Here is an 18,335-nt window from a genome sequence, read left to right as displayed (position 1 = left end):
ATAATAATAATAAATTATACATATTTTTTTTACCTTTATATAATTTTCATTGATTATTTGATAAAGATGTGTTAAAAATATTATAAATATGTTTTTATCATGTTTCCCTCAGAGACATTTAATCAAAAATAAATAATTTTTTTCTGGATATTTTTTTTCTGATACAGAGGAGTTCTGTTGTATTTGTTGTTCTGAAAATTTAAATAATTAGTGTTTTTGTTTGTAGATTACATACAAAAATTATTCTATTGATGGGTAAAAAGACTTTGTTTTAAAATTTAATATAAATAAAACTTTTATAAGAAAAAACCTTGAAAAAAAGCTGTTATAATTACCCGTTAGAATTGACTTTGTTAATCAAACAAAAAAAAAAAACTTTTTAGACTCTTGTACCGTTAGAACGTGTCAAGGACTACCAGATTCAATGTGTTGTACATTATACTTGCGAATACAAATTTTTTTTTTTTTTTTAATATTAAAATTTAAATTTAACATATTTCCTTCCCCTCACATCTAAAAAAAAAAAAAAAAAATTAATTAATTGATTTTATTTATTACAAATATTTTTTTTTTTTCAACGATTACACTAAATTATTATTATTATTTATATTAAAAGAAAAATATATATAAATTAAAACAAATTTATTTTTATTTACACGATTGAAATAATTTACAAATATTTATTTATAATTAAAAATAATAAATTAAAAAATCAATAATACTGTCTTATTTATTTGTTTTTATTTTAAATAATTTATTAAAAGGTATTTTTTTTTTTAATGATCAAAGTCTTATTATTATTATTATTAATAAACTGTAATTATATTATGTAAATTTATTTCTAATTCTGATTATTTATAAATAAAAAAAAGAAAATGGTTAACAAAAGGTAAAATTGTATATTATTTACAATTTATTTACAAAAAAAAAAGTTTGATTAAAACATTAAAATAATTTAAATAAAAAGAAAAAAAAAACGAAAAACTTTTTTTTTTTGTTTTAAAACTAATTATTGCACTTAAAAATTGATTTTTTTTTTTTTAAATATTGTATACTAAATTTTGATCCCAAAAAAATATTGTTTTTGCCCTGTCCGTACCTAAAAAAATAATAATAATAATTCGGATTTCTTTGTATTTATAATGAATGGTATCAAAGTTTTTGTTTTTTTTTTTTTTAGAATTTCATCAAAGCAATCCTTAGTTATAATAATTTTATCATAAATATTTTAAATTAAATATTCTACTGGTAATTTTATTTCAATTTAAACTTATCACATTTTTAGAAATAAGAGGCTTATGTACATTTATATAAAATAAAAAAAAAAAAAATTATTATGACTAGCACTCGGATCTTGTAATGTATGTAAATCAAATTTTATCATGTGGTTTTTTTTTATTATCTATTTTTATTAATTACCAAATAATGTAAAATTGGCCACAAATCAAATATAATATCTGTAAAATTAAAACTTTTTTTGTAAAAGCGTATAAATAATATGAGTATGATTATTTCAAATATTATTAAAATATCAAAAATAACGTCAGATTCAATAATTTATTAAAGATATTTATGATTAAAACTTTTATGGTATGACGAAATTTAATTTGTTTTATTATTTATGCACCCTACAAAATATTAACTAATTATTAATTCCCTATTCTCCATCTATTAATATTTTCATTTGCTACATGCATAAGTTTTCTGGCACTAAGAAATGACAAATCTGGTAAACTTTCTACGACTGCATACGCCTCTGCTTTTGTTTCATTTGAATTTTTTAAATTTTGTTGAACGATTGAGGAAGTAATAGAAGACGATTTAATTTCGACATTTTCATTTTGTAATTCATTTCCTAATTGAGACGAATCTATTAATTCTTCAATTTGATTTAATTGGCAATCCGGTACAATAATATTCTTCGAGTCTTCCGCCGAGATAAACACATTGGAATTATCTATATTTTTCTCATCTTCTTTTTTTAAACCTAAAATACAAAATATTATTTTTTTAGAATAAAAAAAATTCATTTTGAAATCTTTTTATTATTATTATTATTATTATTGGAAATTACTCACTAATATTTTTCCAAAACGATGTAGCAGCATTAGAGGATAAGGAAATATCGTCAAATTTTGTAAAAAAATCAAGGTCAAGGAGAGTCAAATGGGAAGCTATTTGGATGAGGCGAAAAGTATTGTTAATAAGAAATTATTGTTAATCAAACAAAAAAATTATTATAAAATAACTTATCCAATATTTTTAATTAATAATTAATTAAATCCGTGTCAATAAGTTCGAAAAAAAAAAATAAGATCATTTTAAACATTTAAAATTTAAAAAAAAAAAAACAAAAAAAATTTCTCTTTAAGTATTTAAATTCTTTTTTCGAACTTATTGCCCTGTGCATTTAAATGTTTAAATCAATAACTTATTTTATGGTATTTAAAAATTTTAAAGTTCTTCTTCTTATTTTCATTTTTAAATTAAATATATATGTCGTGTGTAATTTTATAAACTCCATTATTAATTTTAAAAATTTGTTTCTACCAGGTATTAAATATTTACCTTAAAACTAATTTAAATTTTTTGACCATGAGATTTACATTTTAAATTTTTTAAAAAGTTGAAACGAATACTTGGGAAATATCATGGTCAATATAATTCACGTTTTTATAAGATAATCCCTAATATCTATTCTAAGTACAAAAAAATATTTTAAAAAAACTCACTATCTAATGGATTTGTCAGCCCACTTCCATTCCAATCAAATTGTGCTGCTGGAACTACTTCCTGTAAAATTAAAATTGATTATTTATTATTATTTTTTAAGTGTTAATGGAAATAAAAAATTTTCTGGATAGTGAAAATGATTACCTCAACAGTACTTTCAGTTTTTGGAAAATTTGATTGAGCAAATTTAGAGTTTTCATTTGCCTTAACTGGTTCAAGTGGATTTACTCCTAAATTAGCAGCGAAACGAGGCACACATAAATTCCATTTGGCTCCGAAAAACTTGAAAAAATAATATAATTTGTAAATTAAATTACAAAATTAAAATAAATAAAAAAAACTTTTAGTTTATTCTTGAAAAATATGTTGAGAGCTGAAATATTAAAAATGAATTTAGTAAAAATCCATAATAACCTACAATATTTCTGCAGTCTATATTCAGTGATGATAATAAAATCTTATTCGATTGTGAATTAGACCACTGATACAAAAGAGCATGACTGGCCTCTAACTCTTTTAAAAGGCCCCACACTGAACTACTGTCATCTAAACATGAGTGAAGAGTATCTGTTAATGGAGCCCCATTTACTTCTTCAATATTTGTAGGTTCCTCGTGACTACTATTAAACATTAGTTTTAATGTCTCTTGAACTGTAGGCTGAAATTTTTGAATAACACAAAATTTACATGTTATTTGAAGTTAAATTTATTTAAGAAAAAACAATATTGGAAAAATTTATTTAAGTTATAATATAAAGTAGTTTCTACATATAATTGTAAACAAAATATAAGTAAGTTTTAAAATATTACCTCTTTAGTAGGAGAAGACTCGGAAACTATTCCTTGAAAGTCATTAAAATCATCCACTTCATTTTCATCTAAATTATTTACTGCATTTGGTTCTCTATCAGCCACTTCAGTTTGTTGCACAAAATTTAATTTATTTCCAGATGTGAAATCTGTAAAGTCACTATATTCATCGTTTTCATTCACTGTACTTATTACATTTTCTTGTGAACTATTGCTAATCAATTCAGAAGAACTTTCTGTACTTAAATTATTCACTATTACTGTCTCTTTATTTATTTCACTGATTTCTTCAGGTAATGATTTCAACTCATGAAATTGTTCATTATTTGTATGTGAATCAACAATAGTTTTTTCACTGATTTCTTCTAAGTTATGAGTATCATTTGACGTAGTTTCTGTTGCATTAGAAGTAACATTTAAAGCAGTTTCTGGACCTAATTTATTTACACCTGATTCGAATTTTTCAACCAAATTTTCTGTAAAATTTATTGCTGTTTGTTTCCTATCAGATACACTTTCTTCAAAATCATTAAAAGAAGATTCTGAAAAACTTATTGTAGAATCAATTGTATTTACAATTTTATTGCTTTCCTCTTCCAAATTACTTAAATTTTCATTTATATTTACAAAATTTTGGTAATACTCATTAGGTTTCTCTGATGACGATACATTTAGTTCTGCCTCCCATGATTTAACTGGATCCACTGAATCTGGTGATTCACTTACTGGATTATACTCTGTATGAATATTAATAAATTAATACTGCAATATACATTTCCTATAGAAGTTTATCACAATATTTATAATTATCAAAATTTTATTGTTAAATTTAATAGTAATATGCTCATAAACATAATAAGACTCTTTTAAAAGTAATAATTTAATAGTTGTTGTAAAAAAATTTTTGAATTAAAATTATGACTTACCATTTAAAGCGAAACTATGTTCTGCCATTCTAAAATCACCGAATTCATCGTCTTCATCCTCCTCATTATCATCAATAGGTGGAGGTGAAGACATAATAAAAGGCATTATGTTCGACATATTGTAACTTAAATATTGATAACAAACTAATTCGTTATTATAATGAGGATTTTCATTTTTCACATAAAAAAACCATCTTAGAGGAAAAAGTAGCTACCCAATATTTGTGAAATTAAAATATATTTGGCTTAATTATTTCAATATTACGAAAAAGTTTGTTTGAAAATTTTAAAAACTTGGCTATTTGATAAAAAAATTATTTTTAATATCTATTGTTTATTTAATAAAACAAAATTAACGTCAGCACTTAGCAAATTATGTCAGGTGACTAACGTCACCTGTAACAACCGCCATTTTGAAATAGAAACGAATTTTTTCCGCGGAATCTACATTACTACTTTACAGAATTAAAAAAGTTCTTTAAAATAATAATTACCACCGTAATATTATTCTAACATTATTTTAAAAAAACAAGATAAAGTAAATTATAAAGTTTTTTTGTTGTTGTAATTTAAGTATAAAAGCAAAACTTAAAAATAAAATGAGGTGAATGAAACATAAAAATTGTTGCTCTGGAAACAATTAATCGTTATTGCGTGATAAAAATTTTTTTCTACCTTTTCGAAAATGAACTCAATAATTTGTTTGGGTCCTTCCGGAGCTGGAAAAACATTGTTGTTAAAAAAATTAAAAAATAGAAACGCAATTGACGAAACTTCACATACCGTACCTACTACTGGTTCAGATTTGACGGTTGTAAAATTCTTGAACAAAACCTCGGGAACTTCGCGAGAATACGTGATTCGCGAATTGGGTGGAATTATGGCGCCAATGTGGGAAAAATATTTTCATGGAGTTAATAAAATTATTTATGTTGTTGATACCAGTAATCTCTGTCAGATTGCAGCGGCAGGAATTTTATTATACACAGTATTAGCCAATCCGAGTTTAATCAATGCTAAAGTAAGAATTTTAAATTTATATCGTGTTAGAAATTTAAAAAAATTAATATTTAACATTTTCAATTTTTTTCTATCAAAGATATTAATAGTACTTACCAAAATGGATTTATCTTATCGCCAAATGAGAAATGAAGCCTTGTTAATTCTTCAAATGAAACGTCTTGTTAAAGAAGTAATGCAGCCTATAACAATAATAGAATCTAGTGGGGTAAGTGGGGAAGGAATTGAAAATATTGAAAAATGGATTGAAGGAAAATTATCACAAAACAAAACTCTTATTAGCAATTAAAACATTTTAATGATCAAAACAATTTTTTCTTTATAATATTAAAGTACAATAATAATAATAATAATAAAATAATACAACCTTAATTCTGAAAACAAAAAAAGAAATCAATAACTTTTCATTTAAAAATAAAAAATAAAATAAAAAAAAAATCACTAGGGTTCTTTCATTATCAAATAAAAACAAACCTTTTTAATCTTATATAAAGCTAATACTTATAATGCTCAAAAAAAAAACCTGCTTAATATACAATTCAGATACAAATTTATAAAAAGAAAGTTATAGATATCATTAACTTAACATTACTGAGTTTTCTTTTTTTTAAACAAAATAATTATATACACTTAATGTATTCGAGTTAAATCTTCTACCATTTTAACTAAATCATCAACTGTAGCTTCTTGTTTCATTCCACTTCCATTATCAATCTGAAAATTTTACACAAATAAAAATTTTTTAATCACACAAGCATTGATGCAAATGATTCAAAATGAGTCTAGAAATCATTTTAGGGGTACCTGTAGGCCTGCAGCAACTTCCTTCATTTTTTCGTGTGACAAATCTAAAAAGCTTTCAATTAAATCTCCGTCAATGAATCCGTCACACGGTTCTGTTTTTATTTCCGTTGTAAAACTTCTCCAAAAACTATGTTTTATTTTACCAACTGATTTAATAACTTCGGTTAATTTACATTCCAATTCGTGTAAAAAGTTGTAAAAATTTGCAGAAATTTGTGTAACCAAACCTTAAAAAAATATTTATTATACGTAAAATTTTTAACTTCGGTTGAGATTAATAACGTTTTTATTACATGTAGGTATAACAAAAAAAGAAAAAAATTTTTTATTTATTTACCTATTGCTCCACTAACGGTGCCAAAAAGAATACAACCTGTTGTAGGTGTGCTAGTTTCTCCGACATTTTGCATAACTAATGATCCGTGACGAAACACGTTTACCATGTCACCTAAATGAAACATTCCTACCGCGTGCATTTGCTGTCTTTCCTCATCAGTCGCTGCCGCACTTAAATAAATAATAACTCTAATCAGACAAAATATTCTAAATTTTAAACTTTCGAATGATAAATTTAATTTGGGGTTTATACCTGTCTTTTTGACACACAAACAAATTAAATGAATTTTCGGCACCTAAAAAAGTATCATCATCAATTATTTCCACAGCCGTCATCCAATTTGGATTATGATCTCTGGCCATCTGCAAAAGATTTATATAAGATTTGAATTTAGTTCACCCACACTTTATACTTTCTAAATTAAAAAAAAAAAGGAAAACATTTAAAATTTTAATACTTCTTCAAAACATCCTTCCATAGTTTTATATTGCAACAAAGTCATTGAACGAATTAAATCTCCGACTAATATAAAATCACCTTTCGTTTTCAAATAAAGAGATATTATATTATTGAAATGGCTACATTCTAATCTTAATTCTTGTTCTGCAGTCCATTCAAACAATCTGACCTGTGTAAAAAAAAAAAAAAAAAACCTTGGGAATTAGTAAAAAAAATTTAAAATAGTCGTATCGTAAATATTGAATTAAATTTTACATACAGTACTATTTATACTGGCCAAGAGTTTACCATTGAATTCTACAAGAGAATAAGCAGCACCCTTAATTTCTTTTTCAGCAACCTGATATAATTTTCCTTCTTGAAATTGAAATATTAAAATTCTTCCTTGCTTTGATTCACTTTCATCTGGATTAACCATTGCTGTTCCGACAATGTAATAAGTATTCGGGTCATCACCCAATTTTGTAGATATTAAACTCAATGCATACTCTGACTGCATAAATTGGTGAGCATGTAACACTTAAAAAACAAATACAATCAAAATAAAAGTAAATTTAAAAAAACTCAGATTTGAGTACCTTCAAAAGTATGCTGATCGATGACCAATAAATTATGAACTTCCACTTCTTGACCGAATTCTGCAAAGGAATTTATGGAAGCAGCTGGTCCACTTTTAAGGTTATGAGCTCCCCCTATATTACTAGATGAAGAGATGCTTTGAGCTTGAGTACTGGCACTTTGTTTTACAGGTATTAAACCAGACCTTTGATGAACATCCATTCTCATCGTTATGACTCCAAAAGTCTTTAAAAAAAGTAATAATTTAAAAAAATTGTGATGTAATTTTTATCAAAAATAAAAATCACAGTAAAATTATTAACCTGGGTTGTTTCTTGATACGCTATCCTTCTAGGTGATTCTCCTAGTGGTACTGTTCGGATGTGAAGTTTTTGAATTTCATCAATAGTTCCTATAGTAACAGTACTATCAGTGGCTAAGGCTAAGCTGTCGGGATATGCTTCTGAGTTGAGGGAACACATATGATTTACCTCCTTAAGATTTACATTTGAAAAAACAAGTTTGTGATTGGAAGAGTAAATAACTGTGGGTCTGTCCGAGCAAGCGAAAACATTTGTGGTGGACAGAGAGCGAAACGTTCGTAAAACTGTAGGCTGCGTACCTAACGTAACCTAAAATAAATTTGTTTTATTTAAAGCACTTTACTTATTAAAAACATTAAAACAAACAATAAAAAAATATTAATACTTTTTTTTTGTCCGATAAAATCCCATTTTGATTATTTAATGAAAAATAAAACATGGAACCATCCCCCAAAGCACATAAAAGGTAATTAATATTTTCGAAGCAAGTCATTAATATGGATCTAGGAATAATTTCTCCTCCTAGATATTCCCTGTTTAACTCTTCAAGATCCGGAAGTTTTAAAATGCGAGCAGAAATATCTGTCCACAGTCCAACAGCAATTATATCAGCCGTTTTACCACCTTCAGAAAGAGGTGTAATGTCTAAGCAAGCTACTTCGTACTCTAATGTTGTGTTCCTAAAAAAACATAAAATTTTAATTGATGTCTAACCGAATTAAATTTTGTTTTTATACTACATCAGATAAATATTAGAAATTGAAACAAACCCTTTTTGAACTAATTCATTTTTCAATATCTCTAAATAATACAAATCACTACCCGCAGCACATATAGCTTGAACAGTATTACAAGCAACAACGCTAATTGTTTTTCCCGCTGGTGGTCGCCATTCACTGACCAGTTGCTTTGTTTCAACTGATATAAGGCGAGCACAAGTGGGAGTCAACTGAATCATGTTATTGTTTTCGACGTTTCCACAATAAAATGATTGTTGATCTGATAAAAAACCGGGTATTTCTGTTTCTTCTACTTCTTCTCCATTTAAAGTCAATATTCTAAAAAAAAATTTTATGTTAACTAAGTAAATTTAATGTATAGTAATTTGAATAATGAAAATAAATTACCTTGTTTGACCTACAAAGGCTAGAACAATTGTGTTATCGTACACACTATCAAGTGAAGCTCTTAAAGCCCACATTCCTTTTATTCCCAACAAATCGATAGTGGCATGTTCTTGAATACCAATACCATTTCTGATAATTCTTAATGAACCTTCTTTAAAAGCACCTAAATTAAATAATATTAATAGTTATACAGTAATTAAAAATTATTTATTAATCTCTTATAATAAAAAGTTATTATTAAAAAAGCTTTTCAAAAATTGATTTTAATTAATAAAAAATAAAAACAAATTAATGTACCAGAACATGTAACTAACTGTCCCTGTCCTTGCCTTTCTAAATCCACTACCACCATATCGAGAATAGGTGCTAAATTTGTAAATGCCTCCATTATTGTGACATAGTACCCATTTTCATCCGGACTTGTATTTAATTTAACAAGTTGAGAATCTCCACAACGAGAACCAATAAAAAGCACACCATTATCAAGATATGTTATGGCTTCTGGAATGCTGATTTCACCTAATAATTCAACTTTTAATCCATTTTCCTTAACACAAGGAGTTCCATCAATTTTTTCTTCTGTTTCCAGTAACAACATAAATAAATGACCAGCCATGTCTCCTAATAAGTATCTTGAGCCATTAGAGTCTACTTGAGTATAACAAGTTATTGTACTTTGCTGATAAAAAAATTTATTTCAAAAATTAAAATTTACTTTATGAAATTAAATATCACTTTAGCAAACATAAATCGCTTAAAAATTAAAACAAGGTTTACATTGATTACGGGAGGTGCGACAGCAACATAACCAGCTCCATTATGATATAAAATAGATTCTTGACCTATGATTATAGCTCCACACAATGGCTCAGGCACAGGTATAACTATTGATGCATCAGGTTCCACATTATCTTGTTTCCATGGCATTTTCACAAATTCTTTGTCCCTAAGAGAAATCTCATGTGTTTTAACGTGTCGACCATTAATATCCTGCAATTATTTTATTTTGTGAGAATTAATTTTAAAACATATTTATAAAATGTAAAACATGACTAACTTGATGAATGAGAATAATTGTGGGATTTTGGCATCCGTGAAGAAAATTTAAATCTTGTACTTCAACCTCTTCCATTCTTATACTGGAAGCTTTTAATTCTGAATTGTCTTTACCTAATGGAATAATCTTTAAAAGTCCATCATATAACCTTAGCCCAATAACTCTGGCTTCTGGATCGATTACTGCTATTATACCTAATTTATATATAAGTAAAATAATTTTTAAAGCTGTTATAAAACAAAAAAATTACATACATACAATTAACGTTACTTAAATAAGTGTAAACTCACCAGTTTCTGACTGTTTTCCTATTCTGTCTGCTACATTACCATGTGCTTTAGTTTTAATTTCTATATTTTCCCCATCCCCAATGCACTCTAATATCATTGCATTATACCTAGTAGTCACTATGAAAAGTAAGTCTTTATGTTCATGCTGTAAAAATTATCAGAAATGAATCGTAATAATAATAAAGAAATTTTTTTTCAAATACATAACTAAATATAAGTATTTAGTTTGGAATTACGACATAGTTAATTATTCATCAAGTTAAAAACTTACTGGTGGCCTAAAGAATTTTACTACAGATATTCTGTCATAAAGCCCAATTTCCTTTAAAGGCCGCAAGCCTTCTGGGGTAACCAAATGAATTTCTAATCTTGTATTTTTTGCCAAAATAAGATTTAAATCACTTGGTGAAGTAAAGTTACCTAAAAAAAATTTATAGTCCTTTGGTTTGAGTGAATTTTTTTAACCAAAAAATCTGTGAATTACAAATTATAATAAATAGAAATTTCTTGATACGATTTTATGAAAAATTTAGGAAAGTAATAATACATTAAATAAATAAATATGATAAGTTAAATTTAATTAAATTTTAAGAAACATAGTGTAAAAATTTCATTTGAAAAATTAAAAACTATAAATGAAAATAAAAGTAAATATGTAACGTACTCCTCACATTTTCATGATGTTTCCTTTATTACAATGATCAACTTAAGTTTTATCAAAATTAAAATATTTAAATTATTTATGTGAATACTAACCTGTGACACATGCTGTAACCGCTGTTGGCTTTTGAGCCGTAACAACATAATGATGGGACATTTTTAACAATAATTGAAAATACAATAAAAATGAATCTTTACCCCGGCGTACAAACACAAACAAAATCGAAATCTGCAATTATCGCTTTACCGGAAATAGACATTAACAATATTTTTAAACTCTTTTAGTTTTATAAACTCAATATTATAATTGATTATTTTCAATTTAAAGTATTTTTTTTTTTTTATTTTATTAAGAAATAGTAAAAAAAAAAAAATATCTACAGTTGTACTTTGAAAATTTTTTCATAATGAATAAGTTTCGCATATTTTTTTTTGGAAAAAAATAAAATAAAAGTGTTTTTGATTTTTGTTAAGTTTTTACTTTATAATTCAAAATTTTATTAAAATAATATAAAAACTGAAAATTTTACTAATAAAGGAAGCACTTTTAAATGTGTTTTCAGCGTAGAATTATTTTAATTATTATAAATTTTAGAGATTTAAGGAAAAATGAAATATAATTCAATAAATTTGTATATTTGTAGAATGTTTTATATGTTAAATACATCATTTTTAAAAAATAATACAAACCAATTTTTTTTTACCAGATACCAATAACAATTTCAGTAAATTTATTAATTTCTGATAAAAAATAATTTAAATTAATATTATAAACTGTAAAAAATAGGTTTCTACAAAAATAAATTTTTTAAGAACAAGTTATAAAATACTATTAATATTTTTCTTTTATAATAATAGTAGCCCAATCGCAGAAAATGCTAAATTAGAGATGAACTTAAGTAATTCTCTTCTTCTTCCAAAAAAAAAAGCTATTGACAATATTAAAAAAGACATAAACAACTATCTTTTCAGAGGAAAATTAATATCCAAATAAAAGCTTTTAACTATCCTGCTGAGAATCAAGCTCTTCAGACTTATAAATAAGTAAAAGTTATTTTAGAAATTTAGATAAAAAGTCCCTAATCTCAAATTACACATTATATTAGTATGTTTGACACAAATTTATGATAAATATGAATGAGAAAGAGTTATTAAAAAAATAACACAATTACAATTTAAGATTTATCACAACAACAATATGTCGCTGCTGTGAATTACAACAGTAGACCAATAAGAAAATTAAAAATTATAAAAATTACATAAGAGAATAATTGAAGAAGGCAACAAACCAGATAATAAATCACTATTTTAAATATTTTATTAATTGAAATATCAATTAAAATGTATACAGGGTATTTGTAAATTGAATAAACCATAATTACAAGGAGTAAGCTACTTGTAACAACTTAAAACGTCAATAAATAAAAGAAGTTTAAATTAAAGTTTTACATAAAATAAATTAGATTTATAAAATATTTATTAAAAAAGAAAAAATTAAAATTAACAAACTCTTTATTAAAATTTATATTATTTCAATTGGAACAAATAATTAAAATATAATGAAAAAATTTAAAAAAATATTTGGATTCATTGTACATAAAAAAAACTTTAATCTTAAAAATTTTGTATATAAAAAAAGTATTTATTTCAAGAGATGTGATATATGATAAGAATTATAAAATTAAAAAATTCTTATTTATTTTTAGGTTGAGTTAATTTAAAAGATGAAGACTCAACAAAAATTAGCATTTAATCATTAGCATGAAATTTATAAAAGAAAATATTACATTAAAATTATAAGACAAGTGAAACATAAAACAAACTATTATCTTTACATGTCACTCATAAAATAACACAGATGTTAAAATTAATATTAAGAAACATATAATTTTCTATTAAATAATAAAATTGATTTTGTACAGCCTATTATACAGTTGAAAGTAAAAAAAATTTAAAAGTAATGACGAAAAACTATAAAAGCAACTTAGTCATAAGCAATAGACAGTTCAAATTTATCAACATCATTAAAATCTGAATTAATATCACTAGCCCACTTTTCAAATTCTTGATCTTCTTTATTTGACTTTTTTAATTTTGTTTTTGACAATTTCTTAATTTCCAACTCTTTAATAATTTCATCTGAAGCTTTCTCAGCGATAACATCACAATTTGTTCCTTTGCATTTTCTTTCATAAGATTTTCTTACTTTATACTGTTTTGATTTTGCAACTGGTTTACTATTTAATTCAGTTAAAACATTTTTTTTTGAAGTATTAGAATTTTTAAGGAAACTGGTAATATCATTTTTGATTTTTTTGGGTGATGTTTCTTCAGTCTTTTAAAAAAATAAAAAAATAAAAAAAAATTTTTTTGAATTAAAAAATCAAAAAAATTAATTATTACTGAAAAATTATTTATGGCTTTTGACAACCAACTCACCTTTTTATCATTTGGCGGCACAACATTTTCATCAAAAAGCATTACGTTTACTTTTCTTCCACTTTTATTTTTTTTTGTTGAATTAACATTTTTATGTGCTGAAGATTTGTTAATTTCATTTTTTTTTACGGTACTATTAATTTTTTCCCGCTTAAGTAATGAAAAAGCATTTGTTACAACTTTTTTTCTTCGCTCACTTGGTTTAATATATAATGCAAGTCTATAAGGCTTATCTGCTTGAAATTCAATGGGTGCTAATGTACTACTTAAAACTGATGAGTTATTCCAAAGCGATATATTAGCATCTTCTTCTTCAAAACCAAAACAATTTTTCACGTTATACATGTTTTCTTTGTTATTATTTAATTCTACCGTTATTGTGCAAATAAACGTGTAAGTAGAAAAACGTTAGCGTGGGTAATATACATAGTTTTATTTGCTGCCACGACCTTAAATCGTTTGTGTCAATTACAAAACTTATTTAACCAGAAATGTAGCCTTAAAAAATATACTAAATGAGCACCCATTTAAAAATAATAATTTTAGAAAAAGAATAATAGCAAAAATTTATATTTTTATTTTAAAATATTTAAATACTTATAAAAAACTATAATTTAAAGATTGAAAAGGAAAATAAATTAAATTAAAAAAAATGTATAATCAATTATTTAATTATTTGTGTTATTTTCAGTAGCAATAGTACATAATTTTGCAAGTAAACTTGATAATTGCAGTAAAGAGCTGGTGCCCTCAACAATTCTTAAATGAGTCAGACTTATTTCTTTCAAAAATTTTAATACTAAATCCACTTGCCCCAGTATTAATTTTGTTCCTCTAAATATTGTTGAAATTATATCTTCAGCAGAATATCCCAATTTCCATAAATGATTCAATATCTAAAATTTAAAAAAAATTATATACAAAATAGTATTTAAATTACAAAAATTTACTCGAGTAAATACAATAAATTACATATAAAATGTTTATGATGAAGTAAAATTTCTTTAAGAACTCTATTAGGGATTTTAAAATATTTCAATAGAACTTTTTAACTTTACTTAAAAAAAATATATGTACCTTATAAGCATCTTGAAAATTTGCTTTCATGCAATGTTCAAGCATTTCTCCAATCATTACAGGATGAGGCTCATCACAAACTTTAAAGACATTATCACTATTAACATGTGAAAAACCATTGTGAGTAGATTGCAGATTATTTAAAGCTTGTCTTAAATCTCCTTGGGCTGAAAAAATTACAGCTTCTAGCCCATCATTGGTATATGAAATCTAGGGTAATAATTTAAGATTAAAGTTTAAAAAGTATGATGCCATTAAGTTTATAAAAATTTAACTTTTATAATAAAATTTTACCTGTTCGCTTTCACATATTTGTAATAACTTTTTTAATATTTCTTCATCTTTTAGTTTAGTGAATCTTAAAACAGCACATCTAGATTGTAGTGGTTCTATTATTTTGGAACTATCATTACAAGCAAATGCAAATCTAGTAGTTTGACTGTACATTTCCATAGTTCTTCTTAAAGCTTGTTGTGCACCATCTGTCATGCTATAATAAAATTTAATGAATAAATTTTCTAAGATATAATTTTTATAAATTTAGTGTCACAAAAACTTTAGATTTCACTTTTACTAACCTATCTGCTTCATCCAAAACAATTATTTTATGTTTCCCTTTTGGTAATGTTACTTTTTGCTGAGCAAACATTTTAATTTTGTTTCGAACTGTATCTATACCTCTATCATTTGAGGCATTTAATTCTAAAACAGCTTCTTTAAATGATGGGCCAAGTAAAATTCTTGCCAAACAAAGAATTGTAGTTGTTTTGCCCACTCCAGGTGGACCCTAATTAATTGAGAGAGAATACATTTAAAACATTTTAGTAAATTAATGATTTGAAATTTTATGGCTCATAAGTATTGTGCAAAAGTTAATAAGATTTTTAATATTATAACATAAAATCCTGATATTATTTAGCTAAAATATTTAATTTTCCAGTCACAAATATGTATTTAAGATAACACTAAATCTTTTAGATGTAACTTAAATACCCACTGGCAATTAATTTGACTTGTAGGCAAACATTTTTAACGTTTGTAATCTATATTAAGATTGGATCAACATTGAATGTTTTAATAATCAATTAATAAGATAAAAAAACCTACAACTTACAGCAATTAAAATATTCGGAACATTTCCAACTTCAGCGAAAGCTGCTAATCTTCGAATAGCATCATCATTTCCCACAACATCTTTAAAGGTAACAGGTCTGTATTTTTCAATCCTAAAAAAAATAATAAGATTAAATTAATTTTTTAAAATAAATATTCAAAAACATAATTTACTTTTAAGTTGAAAATACCATGGTGCATTAATAATATTTTCAGAGCTTTCAACATTATTTGTATTCTCAGTAAAATTCATTTTTATTTTTCTTAGAAGCACAAAATATACAAAAAATTATTAATTAAGTTTCGCGGTTCCGTACTAGACTTAGAGTAAAAAAAAAAAATCGTGTCATTAGCAATTTTGGTAATCGTGGAATGTTATTGTCGTTTAATATGACAAAACTCTAAGTTTAAACTGAATTATTATTTATTTTTCTTTATTGTTTTCAATCAATTTTTATTTTAATATTAATGAATTTCAACGCTTCTGGAGGGAGGCACCGTAAGTTTCAAATTAACTTAAATGCATTTATTAAAATTTTAACATGCTGTTTTAATTATTTAAACCAATTAATACTGCATTATTGAAAGTCTACTGATAAACTTGATTTATAAAAAAAAAAAAAAAAAAAAAAAAAAAAAAAAACAGGAAAAAGCTAAAGTTTAGTTTTACACTAAACTTTTAATTTTACCATTTTAAGAGCGCATTTATAAAAAAAATTTCTAAATGTAAAATTAAGTTTTGCCAAATTTTTTATTGCTCAGAAAAATTGAGTATATATTTAATAAAAATTTGGATCTTTTACAGAAAAAATATATTTAAGCAAGCTAATTATTGAAAACTTACATACTTCAAAAATTTTTATTTTATAAAAAGTTCAGAAATTTGTTTACATAATTTATTTTTATTTACCTACAAATAATCATGTTTTTGTTTTTAGCTCTTAAATGTGTATTATATCTTTTTTTTTTTTTGACTTATAACAACCTAATATATACATATATAAATAATTTTTTTATATGAACATAATTCATTTAAAATGTAATTGTATGCATTTATTTATTTTCAAACAAGTAAATTACTCATAATTTTTTGTATTATTTGTAATGTAGCATCTAAACTGGGGGCCAAAAGACTAGGTAAACAAACTTTTGATGGACCATCAAACCCAGGTTTTCAGCCTTCGTATAATCAATATGCTCAACCCAATTCTGTAAATACAGAAGCTTCATTTTCTAATTATCCCGGTTCTAATTTAAACAACCAGTTTGTTGGATATAATGATATGCAAATTCCTGGTTTGTTTTTCCGTTTTTATCTTGTTTAAATTTTTAAATTATATTATCTGATGAATAAATATTTGACCATCAGGTTCATACAATCCTAATATTCAATATGGGATGTCCCAAATGCAACAGCCCTCTCCTATGCCTGGTTCTGAAGGCTCTGGTTTTACAGTACCAAGTCAATATTTGTCTGATCCACTTGTTAATGCTGCAGCTTTAACTTATGGTCAATTTGTTGGATCTGGGAAAAAATATGTTGATAAGGAAATTGAGAAATATGTTCCAGTTTCCAGATTAAAATACTATTTTGCTGTTGATACAGCTTATGTGTACAAGAAGTTGAGTTTAATTATGTTTCCATATGTACACAAGGTAAGGTTATAATTTTGATTAGTAGTTGAATTTTGTTTTTTTTTTTTTTTTTATTAATAAGCATAAAATGAGATAATAAAACATGTAAATTTATAAAACAAAGAATAAAAGAATGAGATAATTAGAAATTTTATATTTTTAGGATTGGTCTGTAAAATATGCATCAAATGAGCCTGTTCAACCTCGATATGAAGTTAATGCTCCAGATTTATATATTCCAACAATGGCTTACTTAACATATGTCTTAGTAGCAGGTTTAGCTTTGGGAACACAGGTGTGTGATTTTAAAAATTATTATTATTTTTTTTTAAATCTAGGAAAATTTAATTAAACTTTGTTTGTCTAATGGAAAAAAATAGTAAATTTTCATTATTGGTTTATATTGAGGATAAAAAACTGAAGAACTAAAAAATTATTATAGTATCTTATTGTAATATTATTATGCAGTAATATTAATATACCTTAAATTCTTAAATATATATTTTTTCGATGAAATAAATTTAAAAAAAAAAAAAACATTTGTTTTTATTATTTGTAGAATCGATTTACTCCAGAAGTATTGGGAATTCAGGCTTCTTCAGCTTTAGCATGGACTATTGTGGAAATCATTATTCATACAGTGTCAATATATATATCAGCTATTTCAACATCTTTAACGACACTTGACATTTTAGCATTTTCTGGATATAAATATGTTGGAATTATTTTTGCTGTTTTGAGTAGTCTGGTTTTTTATAAAATAGGATATTATATCACTCTTATATATTTTAGTATATCTCTTTCATTTTTTCTTGTAAGTGTAAAATAATTTTAAAGGTGTGACATAGCATGATTTTTTTGTTTTTTAGATTTAAAAAATTTAATTCTTGTTTTTTAGATTAGAACATTGAAAATCAAAATTTTGCCCTTAAATGTTGTTTCAAATGATCCATACACTATGCAACCA

The 18,335-nt window shown here is 24.8% G+C and overlaps 6 protein-coding genes across 6 annotated transcripts in view; 2 read left to right on the top strand and 4 right to left on the bottom strand.

Annotated features, from left to right (window-relative positions):
* Positions 1-1,649: 1,649 nt before the first annotated feature.
* Positions 1,650-4,587, bottom strand: Phum_PHUM237370 (uncharacterized protein; the record flags this gene model as incomplete). Its single annotated transcript, XM_002426075.1, has 6 exons — positions 1,650-1,972; positions 2,733-2,793; positions 2,878-3,015; positions 3,152-3,391; positions 3,544-4,280; positions 4,470-4,587. 6 exons carry the CDS (start codon positions 4,585-4,587, stop codon positions 1,650-1,652), a joined length of 1,617 nt encoding a protein of 538 aa, XP_002426120.1.
* A 567-nt stretch (positions 4,588-5,154) lies between these two features.
* Positions 5,155-5,778, top strand: Phum_PHUM237360 (uncharacterized protein; the record flags this gene model as incomplete). The annotated part of the gene is made up of 2 exons (XM_002426074.1): positions 5,155-5,490; positions 5,569-5,778. The coding sequence occupies 2 exons, from the start codon at positions 5,155-5,157 to the stop codon at positions 5,776-5,778; spliced, it is 546 nt and encodes a 181-aa protein (XP_002426119.1).
* A 341-nt stretch (positions 5,779-6,119) lies between these two features.
* Positions 6,120-11,261, bottom strand: Phum_PHUM237350 (DNA damage-binding protein, putative; the record flags this gene model as incomplete). Its single annotated transcript, XM_002426073.1, has 17 exons — positions 6,120-6,203; positions 6,294-6,520; positions 6,631-6,800; positions 6,883-6,992; positions 7,088-7,258; positions 7,349-7,608; positions 7,668-7,893; positions 7,971-8,279; positions 8,356-8,650; positions 8,741-9,028; positions 9,098-9,260; positions 9,395-9,776; positions 9,875-10,087; positions 10,155-10,348; positions 10,445-10,589; positions 10,716-10,864; positions 11,201-11,261. The coding sequence occupies 17 exons, from the start codon at positions 11,259-11,261 to the stop codon at positions 6,120-6,122; spliced, it is 3,447 nt and encodes a 1,148-aa protein (XP_002426118.1).
* Positions 11,262-13,088: 1,827 nt separating this feature from the next.
* On the bottom strand, positions 13,089-13,888 carry Phum_PHUM237340 (uncharacterized protein; the record flags this gene model as incomplete). Its single annotated transcript, XM_002426072.1, has 3 exons — positions 13,089-13,439; positions 13,544-13,641; positions 13,741-13,888. The coding sequence occupies 3 exons, from the start codon at positions 13,886-13,888 to the stop codon at positions 13,089-13,091; spliced, it is 597 nt and encodes a 198-aa protein (XP_002426117.1).
* Positions 13,889-14,211: 323 nt separating this feature from the next.
* Phum_PHUM237330 (Replication factor C subunit, putative) lies at positions 14,212-15,986 on the bottom strand (the record flags this gene model as incomplete). The annotated part of the gene is made up of 6 exons (XM_002426071.1): positions 14,212-14,439; positions 14,621-14,830; positions 14,915-15,110; positions 15,199-15,407; positions 15,735-15,846; positions 15,925-15,986. The coding sequence occupies 6 exons, from the start codon at positions 15,984-15,986 to the stop codon at positions 14,212-14,214; spliced, it is 1,017 nt and encodes a 338-aa protein (XP_002426116.1).
* A 669-nt stretch (positions 15,987-16,655) lies between these two features.
* Positions 16,656-18,335, top strand: part of Phum_PHUM237320 (protein YIF1A, putative) — a gene marked incomplete at both ends in the record, with an annotated part of 1,912 nt that continues 232 nt past the window's right edge. The window contains 6 exons of the mRNA XM_002426070.1: positions 16,656-16,680; positions 16,844-17,029; positions 17,103-17,389; positions 17,532-17,663; positions 17,928-18,182; positions 18,267-18,302. Of these exons, the coding sequence (XP_002426115.1) occupies positions 16,656-16,680; positions 16,844-17,029; positions 17,103-17,389; positions 17,532-17,663; positions 17,928-18,182; positions 18,267-18,302 (921 nt within the window). The remainder of the gene's footprint in view (positions 16,681-16,843; positions 17,030-17,102; positions 17,390-17,531; positions 17,664-17,927; positions 18,183-18,266; positions 18,303-18,335) is intronic.

The sequence above is a fragment of the Pediculus humanus genome, genomic scaffold, assembly GCF_000006295.1.
Source record: "Pediculus humanus corporis 1103172107610 genomic scaffold, whole genome shotgun sequence".
NCBI lineage: Eukaryota > Metazoa > Arthropoda > Insecta > Psocodea > Pediculidae > Pediculus > Pediculus humanus.
This window is presented reverse-complemented; position numbering and strand designations above follow the sequence as displayed.